The 22,474-nt window shown below is 37.6% G+C and overlaps 1 protein-coding gene across 6 annotated transcripts in view; it reads right to left on the bottom strand.

The window, feature by feature from the left end:
* The window catches only part of RMDN2 (regulator of microtubule dynamics 2), a 69,371-nt gene extending 47,319 nt beyond the window's left edge, over positions 1–22,052 (bottom strand). For 2 of the 6 annotated variants that reach the window (XM_055539835.1, XM_055539836.1), the window contains exons 1-2: positions 21,287–22,020; positions 14,299–14,766 (exon numbers count right to left, since the gene is read on the bottom strand). In XM_055539835.1, the coding sequence (XP_055395810.1) occupies positions 14,299–14,750 (452 nt within the window). In that variant the 5' untranslated portion in view covers positions 14,751–14,766; positions 21,287–22,020. Of the gene's footprint in view, positions 1–7,334; positions 9,081–14,298; positions 14,767–21,286 lie in introns of those variants that run through there. The other 4 variants (XM_055539831.1, XM_055539834.1, XM_055539832.1 and 1 more) reach the window with 4 other exon arrangements.
* Between the last annotated feature and the right edge of the window lie 422 nt (positions 22,053–22,474).

Genomic DNA, 22,474 nt, shown 5'->3' with positions numbered 1-22,474 from the left:
TTCAAGACAAAAGAAATACCAAACCCATAAACAAGGAACAGAACTTCTTATAACAGAATATAAACCCCAAACCCCATGATACAGTTCACATATAATGATGAAACTTTATAAGCATTATCTTTAAAATCAGAAATAGAGAAGGATATCCAATATTGTTGCTTCTATTTAACAGAGCACTGCAGGTTCTGTTCGCACAATATTAAAAGAAAAACAAAAAATATATAAGAATTGGGAAATAAGAAACAGAACTGGTATTATTTGAAGATTATTCAATAAAAAGAAAACCTAGCTCCCTTCACCCAGCAAGAACACCGCAAGAAGCTGTCTGTGAACCAGAAAGTAGGTTTCCACCAGATACTGAATCTGCCGTAACCTTGATCATGAGCTTCCCAGCCTCCAGAACTGTGAAAAAGAAATTTATGTTGTTTATAAGCCACCCATTCTATGGTACTTGTAGCAGCTAAAACAGACAGACAGTATTCAGTATTTAAATTGAAAGAAAATCTAACAGAATTGATAGATGAGTAAATAAAACTAACATATATGATCAATGATCCCCATGGACAGAGGAGCCTAGCAAGCTACAGTCCATGGGATAGCAAAGAATCAGACATGACTGAGTGACTAAGCACACAGACTCCTATAGAACAAGTTACAAAATGTAATTTTATAAAATATAGCCTTTATATGCTATAGGACTATATACAGGAAAAATATACAGTAGCCAGAAAAAAATTCCACAAGAAGTTTGTAAGATTTTTCTATAGAAAATTATAAAATATCACCAGAGAACATTAAAACATGTTTAAATAGATGGGAAAAGATGTCATATCCACTGACAGAAAAACTTAACTTTAAACCAATTTCATATGGTACCAAATTAATCTATAGTTTTAACATAATTCCAGTCAAAACCACAATGGTATTTTCCTATGGAACTTACCTGACTCTAAGCTTAATATGGAAGCACAAGTGTAAAAAGAACCAAACCATTACTCAAGGAAATAGACAGACTCAATGCAATCCCTATCAAATTACCAATGACACTTTTTACAGAACCAGAAAAAAAAAATTATAAAATTTGCATATAAACACAAAAAACTCCCAACAGCTCAACCAATCTTGAGAAAGAAGAATGAAGCTAGAGGGATCAGGCGTCCTGACTTCAGAGTACACTACAAAGCTAGAGTAATCAAAACAGTGTGTTACTGGCACAAAAATAGACATACAAATCAATGGAACAGAACAGAAAGCCCAGAAATAAGCCACACACTTATGGCCAATTAATTTACAATGGAGGCAAGAATATAAAATGGACAATAACCAGTCTCTTTAATAAGTAGTGCTAGGAAAACTGGACAGTTACATGTAAAAGAATGAAGTTAGAACATTCTCTAACACCACATACAAAAATTAACTCAGAATGGATTAAAGACTTAAATGTAAGACCAGATACTATAAAACTCCTAAAAGAAAACATAGGCAGAACACTCTTTGACATAAATTGCAGCAATATTTTTGGGGGGGATGTATCTCCTAAAGTAATGGAAACAAAAACAAAAATAAACAAATGGAACCTAATTAAACTTAAAAGCATTTGCACATCAAAGGAAACCATAAAGAAAAATGAAAAGACAACTGACGGACTGCGAGAAAAATGTTTGCAAACAGTGCTAGTGACAAGGGATTAATTTCCAAAATATACAAATAGTTCATACAGCTTAACATAAAAAAATAATACAAAATGGGCAGAAGACCTAAGTAGACATTTCTCCAAAGAAGATATAGACATGACCAACAGACACATGAAAAAATGCTCAATATCACTAATTATTAGAGAAATGCAAACCAGAACCACAATGGGATATCACCTCACACCAGTCAGAATAGCTATCATTAAAGAGTCTACAAGTAATAAATGCTGGAGAAGGTATGGAGAAAAATAAATCCTGTTGGTGGGAATGTAAATTTGTACAGCCACTATGGAGAACCGTATGGAAGTTCCTTAAAAAATTAAAAATTGAGTTACCATATGATCCTGCAATCCCACTCTTTAGCATATATATCCAGAGAAAACTCTACAGCAAAAAATCATTTTATTGTACACTTGAAACAACCACAAAATTGTAAATTGACTGTATCTCAAAAAAATGTTTTTAAAGAGAAAAAAATAAGAACAGCCAAGACAATTTTAAAGAACAGATATCAGGACTATAATATAGAGAATAAAGCAATGATAAATCAGTCTGGTACTGGCATGACAATAGACAAACTGGCCAAAAAAACTAAGAAAGAGAACAACTAGCCTGGTCTCTTCTCCACATTAAAAAATACCCAAGTGCAAAAAAAATTGTTTTCCTACTGTGAAAAGGAATCTTCTACTTATAATTGGGCATTATTAAAAATTATAAGAAAGTTTTAAAAGCAAACTTTAAAAATGCTGCTGCTGCTGCTGCTAAGTCACTTCAGTCGTGTCCGACTCTGTGTGACCCCAGAGACGCCACCCCACCAGGCTCTGCTGTCCCTGGGATTCTCCAGGCAAGAATACTGGAGTGGACTGCCATTTCCTTCTCCAATGCATGAAAGAGAAAAGTGAAAGTGAAGTCGCTTAGTTGTGTCCGACTCTTCGCGACCCCATGGACTGCAGCCTACCAGGCTCCTCCGTCCATGGATTTTCCAGGCAAGAGTACTGGAGTGGGGTGCCATTGCCTTCTCCAACTTTAAAAATAGGGCCCGGGAAATAAATATGCCTGGGAAAATATACAACATACATACTGACTTTGTGTTAGAGCTTAGATTTCTACTGGGGGCAAAAAAAAAAAAAAAAGCATTTCATAGGTTATCTAATGTCTAACAGTCTCTTTCAGCAGGCCTGGAAAAGTCTGCCCCCAAGTGTCAAATTTACTTACATCTTCTAAACATTCATCTTTTAATATGACTTTTCTGGCTTATTTTCTGCTCCAAATTTGACTAAGAATTGTGCCATTTTATGTATCTCATTATTGTTGCACAATTGATTCCTTGCTTTAACAGCAACAATAGCATATTTGCAGGCATAGTTGTATTATTTAAAGAGAAAATGACATTATTCGCTGTGAAAATAGTGTATTTATAGAAATATATCAGTAGTGAGTTGCATCAGAATATGCAAAAATATGCCTGCCTTCAGTACTGTGGCCTCTCTCCATATCAGGCATTCTGATTTAGTTCCCTTTGCCTAACCTTACCCACACACACCTCACTGCTCCCACATTTTTTTAAAAAATACATACTAAGAGAGACAGATGTCAGCAAGATGATAAACTAGGAAACTCTAGGCCCTTAGTCCACCATGGAAACACTAAACAAACAACAACAGACAGATTGAAACAGCTTTGTGGGAGATCTAAAAAGTACTCAAGGATTTGCAGCAATCAAGAAAAACCCATATTCAAACAGCAGAAAACTTCACAGTGTTTTCACTCACCCTTGCTTCACCCTTCCCTGGTATGGCACAGCATGGCTGGGAAAAAGTCATGCAATTCTCAGCTCCTCCCTTAAGAAAGAAGGAAGTGAATGCATCTTGTTTGCAATGTTCTGGCATGTTGAGGGGCTTCCTAGAAAACTAGTTTCTGTTTAGCTTTCCTTAGAGTTCAGGCAGAAATGAAGGCATAATATGGGCATCATATTAGAGGCCAGTGAAAGCTGCGGCAATCACTGTGACATGTGAGAGCTACAGAGGGACCATGGATGCCTGGGCACAGGAGATTATGGGGAGAGGAATATTATAAGACACCTAAGGTGCCAAGAAGATATTCTTATTGAAAAGACATTTTTAAATAGTTATGTATTTGGGAGAAAGTCCATACTCAGGCCCATATAAAACTAATGCCTAGGAAAGACCTGAGAAGCCCATAAGCCTTTGTGTTGGGCTAATTAGTGGGTCTTCCCTGTATACAGCCAATCTGCAAATCTAGAATAGATGGCTATTTTTTCAAAAAGTACAATTTTCAACAAAAGATCACAAAGAATACAAAGTTCAGGGAAAGACTGCCCTTCAAATGAACAAAATAAATTTCCAGAACCTGACTCTAAAGAAATACAGCCTTTGTGCTTATTGAGACAACAATTTTTAAAACAACAGCCTTAAATATGTTCAAACAGTTAAAGGGAAAAAATGGAGAAAGAACAAAAGGAAATTGGAAAAATAAATGAACAAAAAGAGAATAAAAACAGAGAGCTAGAAATTATTAAAAAGAGGATCAACAGAAATTCTGGAACATAAAAAGCAATAAGAAGAAAAATCCACTAGAAAGGATCAAGAAAATACTTGAACAAGCAGAAGAAAGAGGCAGCAAATTTGAAGACAAAACACTTAAAACTATTGAGTCTGAAGAGTCAAAAAAAAAAAAAATGAAGAAATAGAGCCTAAGAGACTTTATCATCATAAATCAGGCCAATATATATAAGAGTCATAGAAGGAGAAGAAAGATGCAGAGAGCTTATTTTGAAGAATAACGGCCAAAAACTCCCCAAATTTGAGGAAAGACATGGATATATAAATACAAGAAGTTCGATTAACTCCAAATAGGATGAACTCAAAGAGACTCACACCAAGACACATACTCAAACTGAAGGACATTATGACAAATCATAAAAATCTTGAAATCAGCAAAAGAAAAGCAAATCATTACAAAAAAAGTGAAGTAAAGAAGTCAAGTCGCTTAGTCATGTCTGACTCTTTGCGACCCCATGGACTGTAGCCTACCAGGCTCCTCCCATGGGATTTTCCAGGCAAGAGTACAGGAGTGGGTTGCTATTTCCAAAGTGATCCTCAATAAAATTACCACCAGGTTTCTCAGAAGAAACCTTGTAGACCTAAAGACAGCAGGATGATATATTTAAAGTGCTGAAAGAAAAAAACTATCAGCCTAGAAGTATATATCCTTAAAGGAAAACTGTTCTTGAAAACATGATAGAGAAATTAAGGCATTCCCAAATAAACAAAAAAAATGAGGGTGCTCATTACCTCTAGACCTGCCTTATAAGAAATGGTAAAGGGAGTTCTTCAAGTTGAAACAAAGGATATTAGGCAGTACTAACTTGAAGTCATATGAAAATACAGTTTTCTGGTAACAGTAAATAAAAATGTTGTTAAATATAAAAATTAGCATTATTATAATTCTGGTTCATAACTCCATTTTTATTCTTGTACAGTATTTAAAAGAGAAAAGCATTAATATAAAAAAAGAAAAGTATAAAAATAATGATAAATCTAGCTAACAGCTATACAACTATATAGACGTAATACGTGATACCAATAACATAAATAGGGGAGTAAAGTTGTAAAGGAGAAAGCTTTTATATACAGTTGAAGTTAAGTTGGTATCAGTTTAAAATAGATTGCTATTACTTTAGGATATTATTCATAATGCCAATGCTAAATACACAAAATTATCTATAGAATATACACAAAAGTAAATGAGAAAGGAATAAAAAATGTATCACTATAAAAAAATTAAGTCAACACAAAGGAAGGGAGTAAGAGGGGGAATGAAGGACAACAGGGTATAAGACACATGGAAAAGAAATAACAAAAAGGCAACTACTAGTAATTACTTTAGGAGAAGGCAATGGCACCCCACTCCAATACTCTTGCCTGGAAAATCCCATGGACGGAGGAGCCTGGTAGGCTGCATGCAGTCCATGGGGTCGCTAAGAGTCGGACACGACTAAGCAACTTCACTTTCACTTTTCACTTTCATGCATTGGAAAAGGAAATGGCAACCTGCTCCAGTGTTCTTGCCCAGAGAATCCCAGGGATGGGGGAGCCTGATGGGCTGCCATCTATGGGGTCGCGCAGAGTTGGACACGACTGAAGCGACTTAGCAGCAGCAGCAGTAATTACTTTAAATGTAAATGGATTAAATTCTCCAATCAAAAGACTCAGGCTGGTAGTATGGATGAAAAATCAGGATCAACTGTATGGAGTCTATAAAAGACTCACTTTAGAACTGAGAACACATATAGGTAGAAAGTAAAAGAATGAAAAAAGATATTCAATGTAAAATAATATCCAAAAGAGAACAGGGGTGGCTATATTAATATCAGATAAAATTAGCTAAGTCTAAAACTTATGAGACAAAGAGCAATATTTTATAATTATAAAAGATTCAATTTAACAAGCATATATAACAACAACAAACATATATGTAATAAACATTAAAGCTTCTAAATATATGAAGCAAACACCGGCATAACTGAAGTGAGAAATAGACAGCAACATAAAAATATAAAACTCTTTAGAGAAAACATAGAGGTAAAGCTTCATGGCATTGTATTTGGCAATGATTTCTTGGATATGACATCAAAAGCACAAATAAAATAAAAAATAGAAAAACAACTTCAAAATGTGTCAAAGGACACAATCAACAATGGGAGAAAATGCAAATCAAAACCATAAAAAGATACCACCTCACCCTCATTAGGATAGTTGTTGTCAAAAACCAAAATAACAAGTATTGACAGGGATGTGAAGAAACTTGAGTCCTTTTGCATTCTTAGAGAAATATAAAATGGTGCAGTTACTATGGAAAAAAGTATGATAGTTCTTTAGAAAATTAAAATAGATTTATCATATGATCTGGTAATTCCATTTCTAGGTGTAAATCAAAAGAACTGAAAGTAGGGGCCTGGAGGAGATAATTTATACACCCATGTTCATAGCAGCATTATTCATTATTCAAAAGGTAGAAGCAACCAAAGTAAGCATCAATAGAGAGTAAATAAACAAAATGTGGTATATACATACAATGGAATACTATTCAGCCTTAAAAAAGGAAATGCTGACACATGCTACAATATGGATGAAACTTGAGAACATTATGCTAAGTGAAACAAGCCAATCACAAAAAGACAAATACTGCATAATTCCACTTATAGGAGGTATCTAGAGGAATCAAATTTACAGAGACAGAAAGTAGAATAGCAGCTGTCAAGAGGCTAGGGGAAGAGAGGATTGGGGAGCTATTGCTTAATGGGTATAGAACTTCACTTTTGCAACATGATAAGATAATGATGGTTGCACAACAGTATAATGTACTTAATGCCACCAAACTTATAAGTGGCTACAATAATGAATTTTGTGTGCATTTCACACAACAAAAAAATTAAAATAGAAAAAGAAGTATGATACATTAAAAGGAAAAAACATAAGAATAAAATTATCTTAGTACAAATGATATTAACTTAGGGGGCATTTTATTATGACAAATAATTGAAAATAATTCAAATTTGTTCCCTCTACAGAAACCAATTATTTTCTAAATATTTTTAATTCTTATATGACTTTCCATTTGTTATTCTGATAAACATATTTATAAACCTTATTAATAGAATGGAAAAAAACTAAATATTCACTTCAAAAATAAAATTTTGGAGACATGTTTTAAAATAAAAATTTTATTAAAATTTTTTTAAAAATAAAAATTTTGGAAAAAATTTAAAAATTTTCACTTTAAAAAAGTCATAAAAATCTCTGATTTCAGAGTTTTCGGAATTCTCATATACATACACAAATGTGTATTAAAACTATTTAATTAAAATATCTGGTTTCAATAGATTCTATTTCTGACAGTATGTTTTGATCCTTGTGTAGTATAAAAACACTGTGTCTCAGTGGGATGTCTGGCATGAGACATAGGGCTAGCAAGGCTGATATAAATAGGAATTTGTAAACTAATATGGATCTATAGGTTATATAGGAATACTATTTTAATGACTAGAGTAGAATAAAAGAAGATGTCAAACTCTCTAAGAATGTAATACATTTAGAAGACCTATTTATCAAAACTTGATATTATTTTCAGACCACAAAAGCATTACAACAGTAACTCAGAAATTTGGGACTAGGGAATTGGTAAGCAGTAAATCTGTTAAAAGCCTGAAACAGATGAATAATCTTTGACTTCCATATTCCAATGTTAATAAACTATCTTTAAAAAATACAGAAATTAACATTAAATTTAGACTGTAATGTAGAAATCTTTTTCAGAAAGTGCAGTGATTTCTACAGCCTCTATACTATGCCTGCAGGGAGAGCTTCTGGTCTGAGCTGCCCTTCCAAGAGAGGGTAAAGTCTAAGGTGACCTTATTTTAGGAATTTCATGTGTGAAGATTTGTCTTCATCTTTAAACGAGAGAGCATTGTTTCCGTCTTCAAAGGGATCTGAGGTAACTTCATTTTGAGGTAGGGCAAAGACACTAGCATTTTTACAAAATGAAGTAAATTGAACATTATGGAGAACAGGCAAAGTTACACTTCGAGAGGGATGCTGTAGAACCATAGCTGGAGAAGTGTTTCTACTGTGACTTTGAGAAGTGGGATAAACAGAATTGCTCCTTAACTGGTCTCTTTCTTGAATATCATTGTCAATTCCATGCTGTTCAGAGGAATAGGAAATAATACTTGGAAGAGTAAGCATGGTTGCTGTGCTTTGATACAAGGTAGCAACAGTGTCCCGACAGGCAGAGGAATTCGCTTTTGATTTAGATTTCATAAAATATGTAGTGTTATATTCAGGAGAATAAGAGTGTATATATTTTTCAGCACCAGTAATATTCGAGTTTTTGGAAATGATTTCAACTTCGTTTGGATTAAATATGCATGAACTACTGGCATCAAAAGTACTAGTATTCTCATAACAGGAAATTATACTTAGTTTTGGGGCAGAGAAAACACTTCTGGATCTAAAGCGAAAATGTTCTGAGGCCGACTTTAAATCACTGAAGCTTCTTTTTTCTTCAGAATCAAAGTTAGCTCTACTTTGTACAGTATGAAGGGACGTACTGCTTTTCTGAAATTTAGGAAATAAAGAATGTCTTCTTTCAAGGAAAGTTGCGTAAAAAGACATATTTGATGAAGGCGAGGAAATTTTACTTCCTTTACGTGAAGTGCCTTTAAGCATCGGAGTAGGACGAGCTGCTTTAAAACCAAGAAATTTTGTTGGCTGAATAACAGAAGAGGCTCCACGATACAGGAGGTCTGAAGGAAGTTGATCTGCTGGACATTTTGGTTGGCAGTTCTGCTCCTCTTTGTAGCAACTGGAGTGAGAAAAGTGTAAAATGAGGAAAAAAGAACAGGGAGCACAGGCGGAAACCTGCCAAGTGTCCTGAAGAATAATAGCTACCTTATCAATATGGAAACAGGGAATAAGAAATTAAGACAGGTGAAGTTGATGGTTACCCAGATGTACCCCCCGTTGAAGGCAATGACACCCCACTCCAGTACTTTTGCCTGGAAAATCCCGTGGATGGAGGAGCCTGGTGGGCTGCAGTCCATGGGGTCGCTAGAGTCGGACACGACTGAGCGACTTCACTTTCACTTTTCACTTTCAGGCATTGGAGAAGGAAATGGCAACCCACTCCAGTGTTCTTGCCTGGAGAATCCCAGGGACGGGGAAGCCTGGTGGGCTGCCGTCTCTGGGGTCACGCAGAGTTGGACACGACTGAAGCGACTTAGCAGCAGATGTACCCCAAAGAATGCCTAAGTCTAAAAGATTATTTCTAACTACCTACACAGTACCTGCCCACTCTACTAAACCTTGGGAAGATAGACTGAAAGACTCAGGGTGGCAGGCAGAAAGAAAGGTCAGGGGAAAACATAATAAACGGCACCAAAACATAATAAAGGGCACCCTGTAGGTAAAGGGGGAACTTCCTGTTTTGAAAATAATTAAGTCATAATATCTGTTTGAGAGTACTGAACTAATAGTTTTGAAGGAGTTGATAAGTACAATAAACTTATACCCCACTGGCTAATGCTATTTTAAAATATTAATCACAGATAAAGCAGAAGCTCTCCGAAGAGAATATTTCAGATAAATATCCAGATATACAGTTACTGTGGGAATCTAAAGGAAGCATTAAGGCTTGGTTTATGGATATTTCAATGTTCTTTAGCACATGAAACATATGGAGACGTGTTTTGTTTTCTTTTTAAAGGCTTACCTTAAGCATTTTCCCATATTGAATTTAATACAAAGCAAATCTTTCCCTTCCTTTCTAAGCCATCATCTTTAGCCATAAAAATGTCCTGTGTAGGTGGAACAGGTTAGATGCCGAATGCTTAAGCTGCATATAGAATTAACATGGCAATAACATAGAATATGATGATAGCAGATTCTAGAATCTAATGACATCAGTTTCAAATAAAATTGTTCTATGGCTCATCTTTCTGAAAAACTGCAATTCATGTGACTGTGGAATGTGTATTCTAACTTCAAAGCTAAATTTATCTTGGCAATAAAGCATGGCATCCGATTACACGGGCCACATGCACAGATTATGGAGATTTGCTGTTATATTGTAACCCACTTAAAGGCAAGAATAAAAAAATTATTAGAATACCGTCCTCTTCCTTTTCCACCTATGACATAAAACACTCCCTCAACAAGCTTCTCCATATCCTGTACACTGTAGTACCACATGTTGCTTTTGTTCACTTTCTAACAACTTTCTTTGGGAAACCCTTGAATAAATCCCTTTCAAAGCTCTCTAATTCTCACCATACCACTGTCAATTTATAATCCAATTTTACCCAACATTCAAATGAATTAATCTGTTCCTGTTTCATAGTTGCTGGCAAAAGACACACAATTCTTGCATAAGAGACAGAGGACTTTGTTACTCACAGCAAATTAAGCAATGTGATCACCCGCTTATTTATGTTGGTTCTCCTTGACCTCAGGACCCACAAGGGCAATGCGGAGAGCCCAGAGACTCTTAATATCAAGTGAACTGCCTTTCAAAGAAGGCACACCAAGCTCAGGGAATCCCCCACTTTTAGAGCAAGCAGTAACCAAATCTGTTCAATCTGCTGTTAGTCCAGAAGGGAAACACTGCCTCATTCTTCAGAGTTTCTCATTGCAAACCAGAGAATGGCCTGGAGAGAGAGGCCACACTGACCTTACACCCGTCACAAAAATGAACTCAAAATGGGCCACAAACTTAAATATAAAATGTAAAACTATGAAGCTCCTAGAAGATAACATGGGAGAAAACCTAGATAAATTTGGCAATGACTTTTTAAATACAATACCAAAGGCATGATCCATGAAAGAAATAACTGATAAGCTTCTGCGCTGAGAAAGATAATGTCAGGAGAATGAGAAGCTAGAGACTAAGAGGAAGTATTTGCAAAATCCTTGCAAAGAATATTTCCCTTGAAAAGGGACTGTTATCCAAAATATACAATGACCTCTTAAAACTCAGCAATATAAAAATGAACAATCTCATTTAAAAAAATGGGCCAAAGACCTTAACAGATACCTCACCAAAGATGCACAAATGGTAAATAAGCATATGAAATGATGTTCCACATGGTGTGTCATTGCTGATGCTAAGTCACTTCAGTCATGTCCAACTCTGTGTGACCCCATAGACGGCAACCCACCAGGCTCCGCCGTCTCTGGGATTCTTCAGGCAAGAACACTGGAGTGGGTTGCCATTTCCTTCTCCAATGCATGAAAGTGAAAACTGGAAGTGAAGTCGCTCAATAGTGTCCTACTCTTCACGACCCCATGGACTGCATGCAGCCTACCAGGCTCCTCCGTCCATGGGATTTTCCAGGCAAGAGTACTGGAGTGGGTTGCCATTGCCTTCTCCGTGGTGTGTCATTAGAGAAATATAAACTAAAACAACAATGTGATGTTACTACATACCTATTGGAATGGTCAAAATCCAGAACACTAACAACACCAAATGCTTGTGAGGATGTACAGCAGCAAGAATTCATTGCTTATGGGAATCCAAAATGGTAGAGCCACTTTGGAAGACAGCTGGAGGCTTTCTACATAACTAAATATATACTTACCATACAATCCAGCAATCATGCTCCTTGGTATTTCCCCAAATGAGATGAAAATTTATGTCTACTCAAAAACCTGTACATGAATGGTTATTGCAGCAGTTTTCATAATTACTAAAACTTGGACGCAACCAAGATGTCCTTCAGTAGGTGAATGGATAAATTGTGGTATATCCAGACAATGGAACATTATTCAGTGCTAAAAAGAAATGTGCTATTAATGCACTATGAAAAAGTATAGAGGAAACATAAATCCACATTACTAAGTAAAAGACGTCAAATTGACTACATACTATATGATTCCAACAACATGACATTCTAGAAAAGGCAAAACAGTAGAGAAAGTATAAAGATCAGAGGTTGCCAGGGATTTAAGGGGAGAGAGGGATAAACTGACAGAGCACAGAGGATTTTTAGGGCAGTGTAAGATCAGCAAGAACAAATGGTTCTTCTAGAATACATGAGTTTGAAAACTAGATAATTCTATTAAGTGAGCCCATGTAGTCTCTTAAAGACTGTATGGCCCATGTAGTCTCTTAAAGCCCAAATGAAACAGACAAACAATGAATTTTATTATGGGGTATTACTTTAACCTAAACTGAAATAAAATCTAATTTTTGAAAGGGAGATTTCTAAAGCTTTATATAACACTGTGATACAAATAATACCTTTTATTTGGCCTGGGGTGGGGTGGGGTTTAATGACTGAACAAGACAGACAAAACTGAAGCTTCTAGAAAAACTATCTGTTCTTGCTGGTCTTGTATCTCGAACTTGACCTTGGCCTATCGTCAGGCTTTGCATTTGACAGCAGGGTCTCTGAAGATATCCTTGTTGGCAACAGTTTCGTCCAAGGGGATACCCCTAGAGTACGTGGTGGGCCTGAGGTGATTATAATGATAAACTTTCACCAAAGACTTGCTCTGTGACCTCTTGGCGATTTTCTTCTTGGCCATGGCAGCTGTCGCTTTGCAGGGACAGTGACTAGTTCCAGCCACCAGAGCATGGCTGTGGGGTGTGTCAGAGACGCCATCATCAGTGTTCTTCACGATGACCACTTTGTGTCCTTTGTAGTGACTGGCCAGGGCCAGGGCCAGCATCGCATTCCTGCAGCTACCACTCGGGACAACAGCAGAAAACTAAATAATTATTTTAAACCCATGGTTTGATAGAGCAATACAAGTAAAAGATTGACAGCCTCGCATATTGCAAGTCCAGGGGGGTCACAAAGAGACGGACATGACTCGGATTGAACAACAAGCACTGATCTCAAAAGACTTGATCAGTCATTTACATTTCTTCATGTATGAAATCACCTTTAAATCCCTTCTCTTTGTTTCCTTTCTCTAGATCCCTCCTCCTTCTCCCAATTCTATATTCAGCAGATCACCTATTAATTTAAGTAACAGGTATTGATATCTACTCAGCTTTCCCAGAGGCTCAGCAATAAAGCATCTGCCTGTAATACAGGAGCCACAGAAGACGGAGGGTTTGATTCCTGGGTTGGGAAGATTCCCTGGAGAAGAGAATGGCAATCCATTCCAGTATGCTTGCCTGGAGAATCCAATGGACAGAGGAGCCTGATGGGCTGCAGTCCATAGGGTCACAGAGTCAGACATGACTGAAGTGACTTAGCATATACACACGGTGGTAGGCATAAGAACAGGTGTTAGGAATACGATGATGAAAACATCCTTGCCGATGAATTTCAGGCTATGTTACATTCACTAGTGCCTCTTTATTTACTTTCCTATTTTACTCCTTAGAAACACTAGTCAGGCACAATTCCTTTTTTTCATAAATCATGTGTTTTTCCCCCAAAGGATATTATTCATGCCTTGACTTTAGAATCCAATGAATTATCCCATGCAAGGATGAAACTGAGTCACTTGTACATTCTCAACTCTTTTTAGGTCTGTATTGCCCAATTCAGTACCCACTGGTGCCATGTGACTGTTTAATTTTAAATTAATTGAGATGAAAACTTTTCAGTTCCTCAGTTGCACAAGCTACACTCCAAGTGCTTAAGAGTTACACATGGCTTGTGGCTACCATACTGGGCAGACAGATTAGATCATGTCTATGATCACAGAAAGTTTTATTAGACCATTTATTGGATAGTTCGTAACTACATAAGGGGTCAGAGACTGGCCACATTTAAAAACAGGTTACACGTTTTGGCAAACGATCACGGTCTTCCTCATACTCATGTGACGCCACGTGCACTAGTAGGTTACTTATATTCTCTTTGTCAATGAGCTCTGAACTAAAATACTGACCTCCACTGGATATGGTTTTAATTACAACATAAGCCAAAATAATCACTCCTTTTTATGCCTTGTTATTAAATAGTAAAAGCATATTTGACTGGGAATATATAATGAAAATACCTAAATAATAGCAATGCTGCAATGAAGAATCAATGTAACAAAGAAAACATCTTAAAGAAACTTACCCTCCCTCACTTTCCGCTTCCTCTGAACTATTACTTGTTGCTGAACTTTGAACTGTGGCAAGCCTTCTTTTTCTAGCTCTGTGCTGAGGACTTATCTTGTGAACAGTTACCTTCCCTCCAAGTTCACCTTGTATATACTCCTCCAGCTTTGGAATGGCTTCTTTAAGAACTCGGATTTCCTCTTTGAGTTCTTCCATATTTGTCAGTAATTCATTTAACTTCTCCAGTATTTGAAGCTGCCTTCCTTGAAAGATCGCTGTTGTTCCTTGGCCACTAGGCATTTCATCTTGTAAAGTCATCAAATCAAGTGAATTACCCAGAGAAAGAAATTTAGGTAAAGCCATTGCTGTCCTTGGTTTACGAACCTTGTGATACCACAAAAGCAGCAAGCTGATTCCGGCAGCTCCCACCACAATGCCAAGTATCATTTCTCTATTTGTGGAATGAGGCATTTCTTAGGTTTTGTTTCTAAAATTAAAAAAAAAAAGTAAATGAACATTATTTATGTCTTTGCCCAGGACGAAAATACTGGAGTTTTTTTCCCATCAACAAAAATCACGTCTGCATCATCACAAAAAATTTAATAACACTTGATAAATCACAAACTAAAATAAATTATGAGTAATGGCCTCTATATGGCAATTACTATCTGAGTTTCCCCAATGGCTCAGCAGTAAAGAATCCACTTATAATGCAGGAGATGTGGCAGAAACCACGGGTTCAATCCCTGGGTCGGAAAGATCCCCTGGAAAAGGAAATGGCAACTCACTCTAGTGTTCCTGCCTGGAAACTCCCATGGATAGAGAAGCCTGGCAGGCTACAGTCCATGGGGTCGCAAAGGAGTCGGACACGACTTAGTGACTAAACGACAGCAAAAAACCAAATTGCCTCTATAATGTATGTGGGTGAGTAGAAATACTACCTTTAAGGATATTACAGACAATGAATGTAAAGTATCAACTTTAATTCAGAATCTGTATTCTATACATCTGATCTGAAATTTACTCTTTATCATGTATTTTTAAAGGGTATGATAGAGGTAAAAGCATCATTATAAATTTCTGAAAAAAACTATTTCAGAATTCAAATTATGCCTAACTGTATCTGAACCTCTTATTTGTATAAAATTAACTTTGCGACGCTATGGACTGTAGCTAGTGTGCAAATGTCTGGGTTTTACTTTATTTTTCAGGAAAGCCCAAGAGAAAGCTTTTCCTTAGCATCTAGTTCACATTTCGTACTCCAATTTAGAGTGATTAATATTTTAAAATGGGCTTTGGGATATATAATATAGAGAAAGTTTTGGCTTGTTTGTACCCACCTCATCTTCTGCTTTATTCAATGCGGAAAGCAGAGACACTACCCTATGTGCAGGCTTCACCTCGTTTCTTCCGACCAGGAATTCTGCTTCTTACTCATAGTTCTACTTCTGTCTGAGGCCTTAATGCTTTCATTTTCTTTCAAATGTTCACTTACTTTTAAAGTAACAAAAAACTAATTTCTTTGACTCCTTCCTCCTTCTGAACTTTCACCATTTAGATCAAAGACCTAAGCTCTGGCCCATCTAATTCCACATAACCTCAGCTACTTTGACAAAATGCACCATAATCTTTCTTTACTTTATCCCCTCTTCACTAGTTTTATTGCTTATCACTGTTCTTAAAGTCAGAAGGCTAAAGGAAAACAATAGTATAAATCTTTCCGCCACATAAAGTTACAGCAAGAAGTTGTCATCTCTAAACCAGGAAGCAGGCCCTCACAAGATACTGAATCTGCCAGTGCCTTGATCTTGGATTTCTTAGACTATAAAATAATGAGAAATAAATTTTTGCTGTATATAAACCACCCAATCTACAGGATTTTGTTATAGCAGTCTAAATGGCCTAAGACATCATCCAAAAAGCACGCAGATTAAAAGAAAAGACTAAATAAAAAAACCAAGTAGAGCCTCTAGGGTAGTATCAAGCAGTCTAAAACATATATAGTTAAAAGGAAGAAGGGGTACCAAAAAAAAAACTTAAAAGGAAAAATGGCCAAAAAAACTTCCAAGTTGGACAAAGCCTATAAACCCAAAGATCCAAGAAGATCAACATAATCCAAGAAAAATAAAATCAAACCAAGGCCAAACACTATTAAAATGCTGAAAGCTAGTAAGAAATCTTAAAAGTAGCCAGTGATGGGGGGGAAAAAAGACATTACTTACAGAGAAAGAAGATAAGATTACAGCAGACAGTGTCTCAGAGACGTCACCTTAGAAACTAATCAAGCAAGAAAACAACGGAGTGACACCTTGAAACGGCTGAAAGAAACTTTCAACTTGCATTTCTATACCCAGTAAAATATTTTTCAAAAATGAGGGTATTTTAAACAAAGAAGTATTTAAAATACTATTTTAAATATTATTTAAAATAATATTTATTTTAAATATTGAACTATTTTAATATTTTAAAGACTATTTTAAACAAAGAAAAGTTGAGAGAATCCATTACCAGCAGCCATTCACTACAAAACATGCTAATGGGGTTCATCAGGCAGAAGTAAAATGATAACCACAGAAATTTGGGTCTATACAAAGGATGAAGAGCGCCAGTGGTGGCAAACATATGGCAAAATATGAAAGTCATTTTTTTCTCATTTTAAGATTGATTCATTAAATACTTGCTTATTACAGCAAAAAATGACAGTAACATGATGAGGTTTTTATCAGATGTAGAAGTAAGAAAGTAGGATAACAACAGCACAAAGGATAAGGGAAAAAGAAAATCCGCTGTTGTAAGGGTGCTGGGTTATAAAGCAGTGTTATAGTAAGTTAAAGATCCCAGTTGTAAGCCCCAGGGCAACCACTCAAAAGACAAAAACAATAACACCAAAAAAAACGAACAAACTTCCATAAAAATATAAATAATCAGCCAAAAGTGGCAATAATAATGGGAAAACTGAAGCTATTTCAATTAGTCCAGAAGAAGTCAGGAAAAGAGGAAAAAAGAACAAATGGGTGACCAGAAAACTAGAAGAAAAGAAATGTCATGACTATACTGGAAAACAGCACCAAAAGATGGAGAAATAACATTTTTGTTTGTCAATGGTAAAGATCCAGCTTTTTTTAAAGGAAGATTAAATAAATGACAGTAAAAGAGAGATTAGAGAATCGCTGCAATTAATATCAGAAGGCAAGGAGGACGGATGGTCTCCAGTGCACAAGTACAGAGGCCGACCTCTGATGGAAACACAAACCATTCACTGGAGTAATGAAAGAGAAGACAGATTGTGTAAGCAGGTTCAGGAAGGCGGGTAGGTGTGATGGTGGGACCTTATGAAAGTTCTCTTTGATTGCTTCACTAGTCTAAGTGAAATGGGAACAAAATAAACCACTGAGGGGGAGAATGGGGGGAAGTAGTATTGTAAAGATGCAAATTCTGAATTCAGTTGTATACCTGAAATATGCTTTCCTATGGTTCACAGCCTATGATCTCACATACTGAAGCGAAGCATTACTGGGATTACCGGTGGTCCAGTGGGTTAGGACTGGGTGCTTCCACTGCAGTGGTCTGGGTTCAGTCCCTGGCTGGGTAACTAAGATACCACAAATCATAAAGTGTGGCCAAAAAGTGCTTTAATTAAAAAAAAAAAAAAGGCACTACTCTTATACTCTAAACAGTCAAATAAATATGTTTCAATGATGCCCTATGGAAGAGAAAGACTAAGACTCTATTACCAAGAAGTCTTCCTAAAAGAAACTTTATTATTTATTTATTTTTATTTTATTTGGCTATGCCGCACAGCACACAGAATCCTAGTTCCCTGACGAGGGATCAAACCTGTGCTCCCTGCAGTGAAACCACAGAGTCCTAACCACCGGACTGCCAAGGAAGTCCCAAGAATATCTCTCTTTAGATTCTTTCATAATATACTAGACTACAAGCGTTGAACACATGGATTACACTATTTGGATGTATTCCTGCATCACAGGTTTAAGTATAAAAGAACTAATGCTTTTTAAATAATAATTTTCCAGAAACTATCTTGCGTGTTGGTGAATATTATATCCAAGAGACTTAAGAATTCCTTCTCCTGAAGCCAAAGATTCCAGTAGCAAGCCTGTGTGCTTAACCTGGCCTACCTGAATTCAGGACATAGTTTGTGCTGTGCTTTGTTGCTCAGTCGTGTCAGACTCTTTGAGAACCCATGGACTGTAGCCTGTCAGGTTCCTCTGTCCATGGGATTCTCCAGGCAAGAATACTACAGTAAGCTGCTATGCCCTCCTCCAGGGGATCTTCCTAACCCAGGGGATCGAACCCAGGTCTCCTGCATTGCAGACCATCTGAGCCACCAGGGAAGCCCATCACTATTTTTTTAAGCAAAAAGTATTTTTGCCTAACCATTATAAATATGAACTCTAAGTCTAACCATCTGTCCACTCCCATCCTGTGTAGGAGTCATGCCAGCAGGAGATTCAGACCAGTTTGTAACTTTACCTAAAGTTGGAGGTAATTATTATCAGCTGGTCAATTTTATTTCTACAAAAAAATATATCATAAACTAAATTATTTTAAAAGAGTACTACAAAAACGCAACAGATACAAGAAAGGTCACTATACGTTCATGATTTAATATTTACAGCACATCTAATAATCACTGAGCATCAAGCTTGACCATCTTGGCTCTTTTTTGTCAATACAAAGATTAATGCAGGATGTTCACATGCTGATCTTGAGGTCTATCAAAAGAACTCTTCCTATTGATTGCTTTCTTGGCTCATTCCTTCTGGGCCTTCTTTGAACTTTACATTAAAAAAACATAGCCTAGTTTGAATAATTTTTTAATTTAATAAGTAAATACATGAAGTCAAGATCTATCAAGGAAGATCTTATTCCTGAGATGGTACCAGGTTTAAACAGGTGAGAAAGAGTTATCAAATTTTGTTTGACCCTTTCTTTAGAAATTATAACTTTCCTGGTGGTTCAGACGGTAAAGCGTCTGCCTACAATGCGGGAGACCTGGGTTCAATCCCTGGGTCGGGGAGATCTCCTGAAGAAGGACATGGCAACCCACTCCAGTATTCTTGCTGCCACCCCATACCAATCCCAAGTTATCTCTTTGAGGCAGGTCTTGCTATTATCTGTACTGGGCAGATAAGGAAACTGAGGCACATAGCTGTCAAGTCATTTATCCAGAGGTCACCCAACTAGGAATAAGAACTGTTACCCTTGATAACTCCTGGTACTGTTGCATAATGAAGATTCAGAAAGCATCAACAAGGACATAAAGGAGAATGCTGAGTGGGTAGAGATGTTCAGAACTGAAATACAACTTCAGAACTTTAAAATCAACTGGGAAAAAAGCTAGAGTCAACGCAGCAGGTATTGGTTTCAAATAACCACAACTAAAGAATAATAGCTCAAACTATGTCTGAGTTTTATATCAGTATAAAATGAATGTTCTAAGTCAATTAACTTGAAAAAAGAGCTCATTAAAAAGAGTAACAGGAGAGTAATAGAACACTTGCTTGCCTGCAGTATAATTTCAAAGTTAATATTATATCATTTATATAATAACTTTGATATTTAATTATCACATTAGTAGTAGACACTTGCAGTTTATTATAAAAACAGTAATTTAAAACCATGTTGACTAGGGCATTTCCTAGTTGTCCAGTGGTTTAGAGTCAGCACTTTTGGTCCACTGGTGAGAACTCAGTGCTTTCACTGCTGGGGCCTCCAGCAATCCCTGGTCAGGGAACTAAGATCGCACAGTAGAAAGAAAGATAAAAAGAGAGAGAGAAAAAAAGAATAAATCTTGGTTTAAAATATAGATACACATATATAGAGAGAAATCAAACAATCAGATTAATCAGATGCTAAATATTATTCCTGCCACATGTTTCAATTTGTAAGGTGCTAATAATAATGTACAATAAGATATAATTTTATTACAAATTATTGGTATCTAAAATTAATAGGTAATACATAATTAAAAGATTATTTGCAGAGATGAGAATTAAGAATTCTGCTGAAATAGTAAATCATCAAAATGTTGACTCTACAGAAACTTCTACATTAAAATTCCTTTGTAGAACATGTCATAAAAAATTAACTTCAGAAAACATTTAATTTTCATGTTCTAGTTTCAATTAAAATTAATTTTCAGATATGGAAGGTATGCTTTACGAAGTTATTTACAATGCTTTCCAACAATATTTAGCATATACATTCACTTAGTTCATCAGCAGATTCTTAGCGGGTAAATACATAAAATAATGAACTCTGATAAACTCGGAAGATGGATGAAAACTTGTGCAAATCAGGTAAAAGTACACAGTACGGGTTACAAGTGACCATGAGCTTTAAGCATAAGGGAATTCTCTGAGACCTTGAATTAGCGATTAGATTCCCCACAGCGACCTGGATAACTCGATACTTTCTAAGTGAATTCTAATACTCCTATTTCATTCGGTTTTCACTTTTTCCCTCCTATTTAATAATTCTTTATTTCGGCCTCCCTGATGTTTGGCTTATCTGCAAATGTTTGTCGAACTAAAAATCTAGCCTTCATTTTCTGTAAAACAAGCAGAGAACCCGAGTTTGCCAAAACAAAACAAAAAACGTTTGCCGAAGGCTGAAAGGTAAGAAAGCCCCAGAGAGCTCAAGCGAGAGGAAGGTAAGTGTCTCCGGCGGAAACTGAGCTGGGTCTGCTGCCCGCTCCCCACGCACCCCAAGGCGGGGGCCCGCGCGGAAATACTGGCGACCTCTGGGGTCTAAGGCGGCGCTAGAGGAAGCCGCTGTAAACCCGCTCTGCGGCCCCCAAAATACACAGCACCGCGGGCCAGCGAGAGGATGCCCAGCAGCAACGCGGCGGCCGAGAGGACGCCTGCACGACCCGGAAGTGCGGTGGCCGCCGCCGGAAGTGCCGCCTGGGCCCTCGGCTCTCGGCCCTTGCTCGCGTCCCACCCCGGGTCGCAGAGATGCACACTGCCAACCGGCTCACGCACCTGTTTTCGCGGCGCTGGTCTCTCTGCCGTCAGAGACCTGGGATCTGCTGGCGGGGTGATCGGGAGCGAAGCGGCGGGCGGACAGTGGTCCGGGAGCTTCCGAGTCCCAAGGTCCAGCGCCGCGGCCGCGGCGTCCTGACCTAGCTACCGGAGGCGCCGGGGGAGGGGCCGGCTCCACTCGCCCCGCGGGCTCCCGCCTCTTCCCGCTGGCTGTCAACTCACCGGGGCGGGGGCCCAGCGCATCTTTTACAAAAGGAGACAAGTGCGCCCTACCTGGCGCCTCGACCCGCATCGGACTTTGCCGCCCGGTTGTCGCCTCCCCCAAAGCTCATCTCCCCGCCCTGACCACCGCGCCCTGGCTCAGGGCCACCCGCGGAAGTTCAGCGCGTTCTTGCTGCCTCCGGCGCGCTTTCGTCCATCACTGAGGCTCCCCAAACCCATCTCCTTGCCTTAGTATCATCCTTTTTCTCTACCGTTTTCTAGATAATAATCTTGAACCTTCCACATGACAGAGTCAAACGTGATGTCTTGCACGGATTACTGATCAAGTTATCCTAACTTTAACTCACTTTCTTTGTATTTTTTTTTAATTGGGGGATAATTGTTTTGCAATACTGTGTTGATTTCTGCCATACATCACCATGAATCAGTCACAGGTATGCATATATCTTCTGGGTCCTGAACACCACCCCCACCCCCCATTTCCCTCCCCATCCTTCCTGTCTAGGTTGTCACAGAGCACTGGGTTGAGCTCCCTGTGTCACACAGAAAATTCTCTCTTGCTATCTATTTTACATATGGTAATTATATATTACCAGTTAATAATCTCAGTTCTTCCTACCTTCTCCTTTGTCCTTCCCCCAACCCCCACCATGGTCCTGAGTTGCCTTTAGGTAAAAACCTTTTTCTTCTCAGATGCTTAACAATAGAGATTTTATCCAGCCTCATCTTGTGTGGTTTGTGTCAATATAAGGAAAATCAAATTCTGTCAAATGAACTATTAAAAAAACTGCACACTCACTCTTTCTGTATTGTCCTTGCTTTGCGCTTTAAATTTAGGCTTGCAGGAAACTTGGTCATGAGTGGTAGATTTCCTACCAATGTGTTGAATGGAATTAAAAATGGATGCACTCCTATTTATCAAAACCCCCCCCCACAAAAACCACCAAAAAGCTGCTCTGTAGAGTC

This window comes from Bubalus kerabau, chromosome 11 (genome assembly GCF_029407905.1).
Source record: "Bubalus kerabau isolate K-KA32 ecotype Philippines breed swamp buffalo chromosome 11, PCC_UOA_SB_1v2, whole genome shotgun sequence".
In the NCBI taxonomy this organism is placed as follows: domain Eukaryota; kingdom Metazoa; phylum Chordata; class Mammalia; order Artiodactyla; family Bovidae; genus Bubalus; species Bubalus kerabau.
This window is presented reverse-complemented; position numbering and strand designations above follow the sequence as displayed.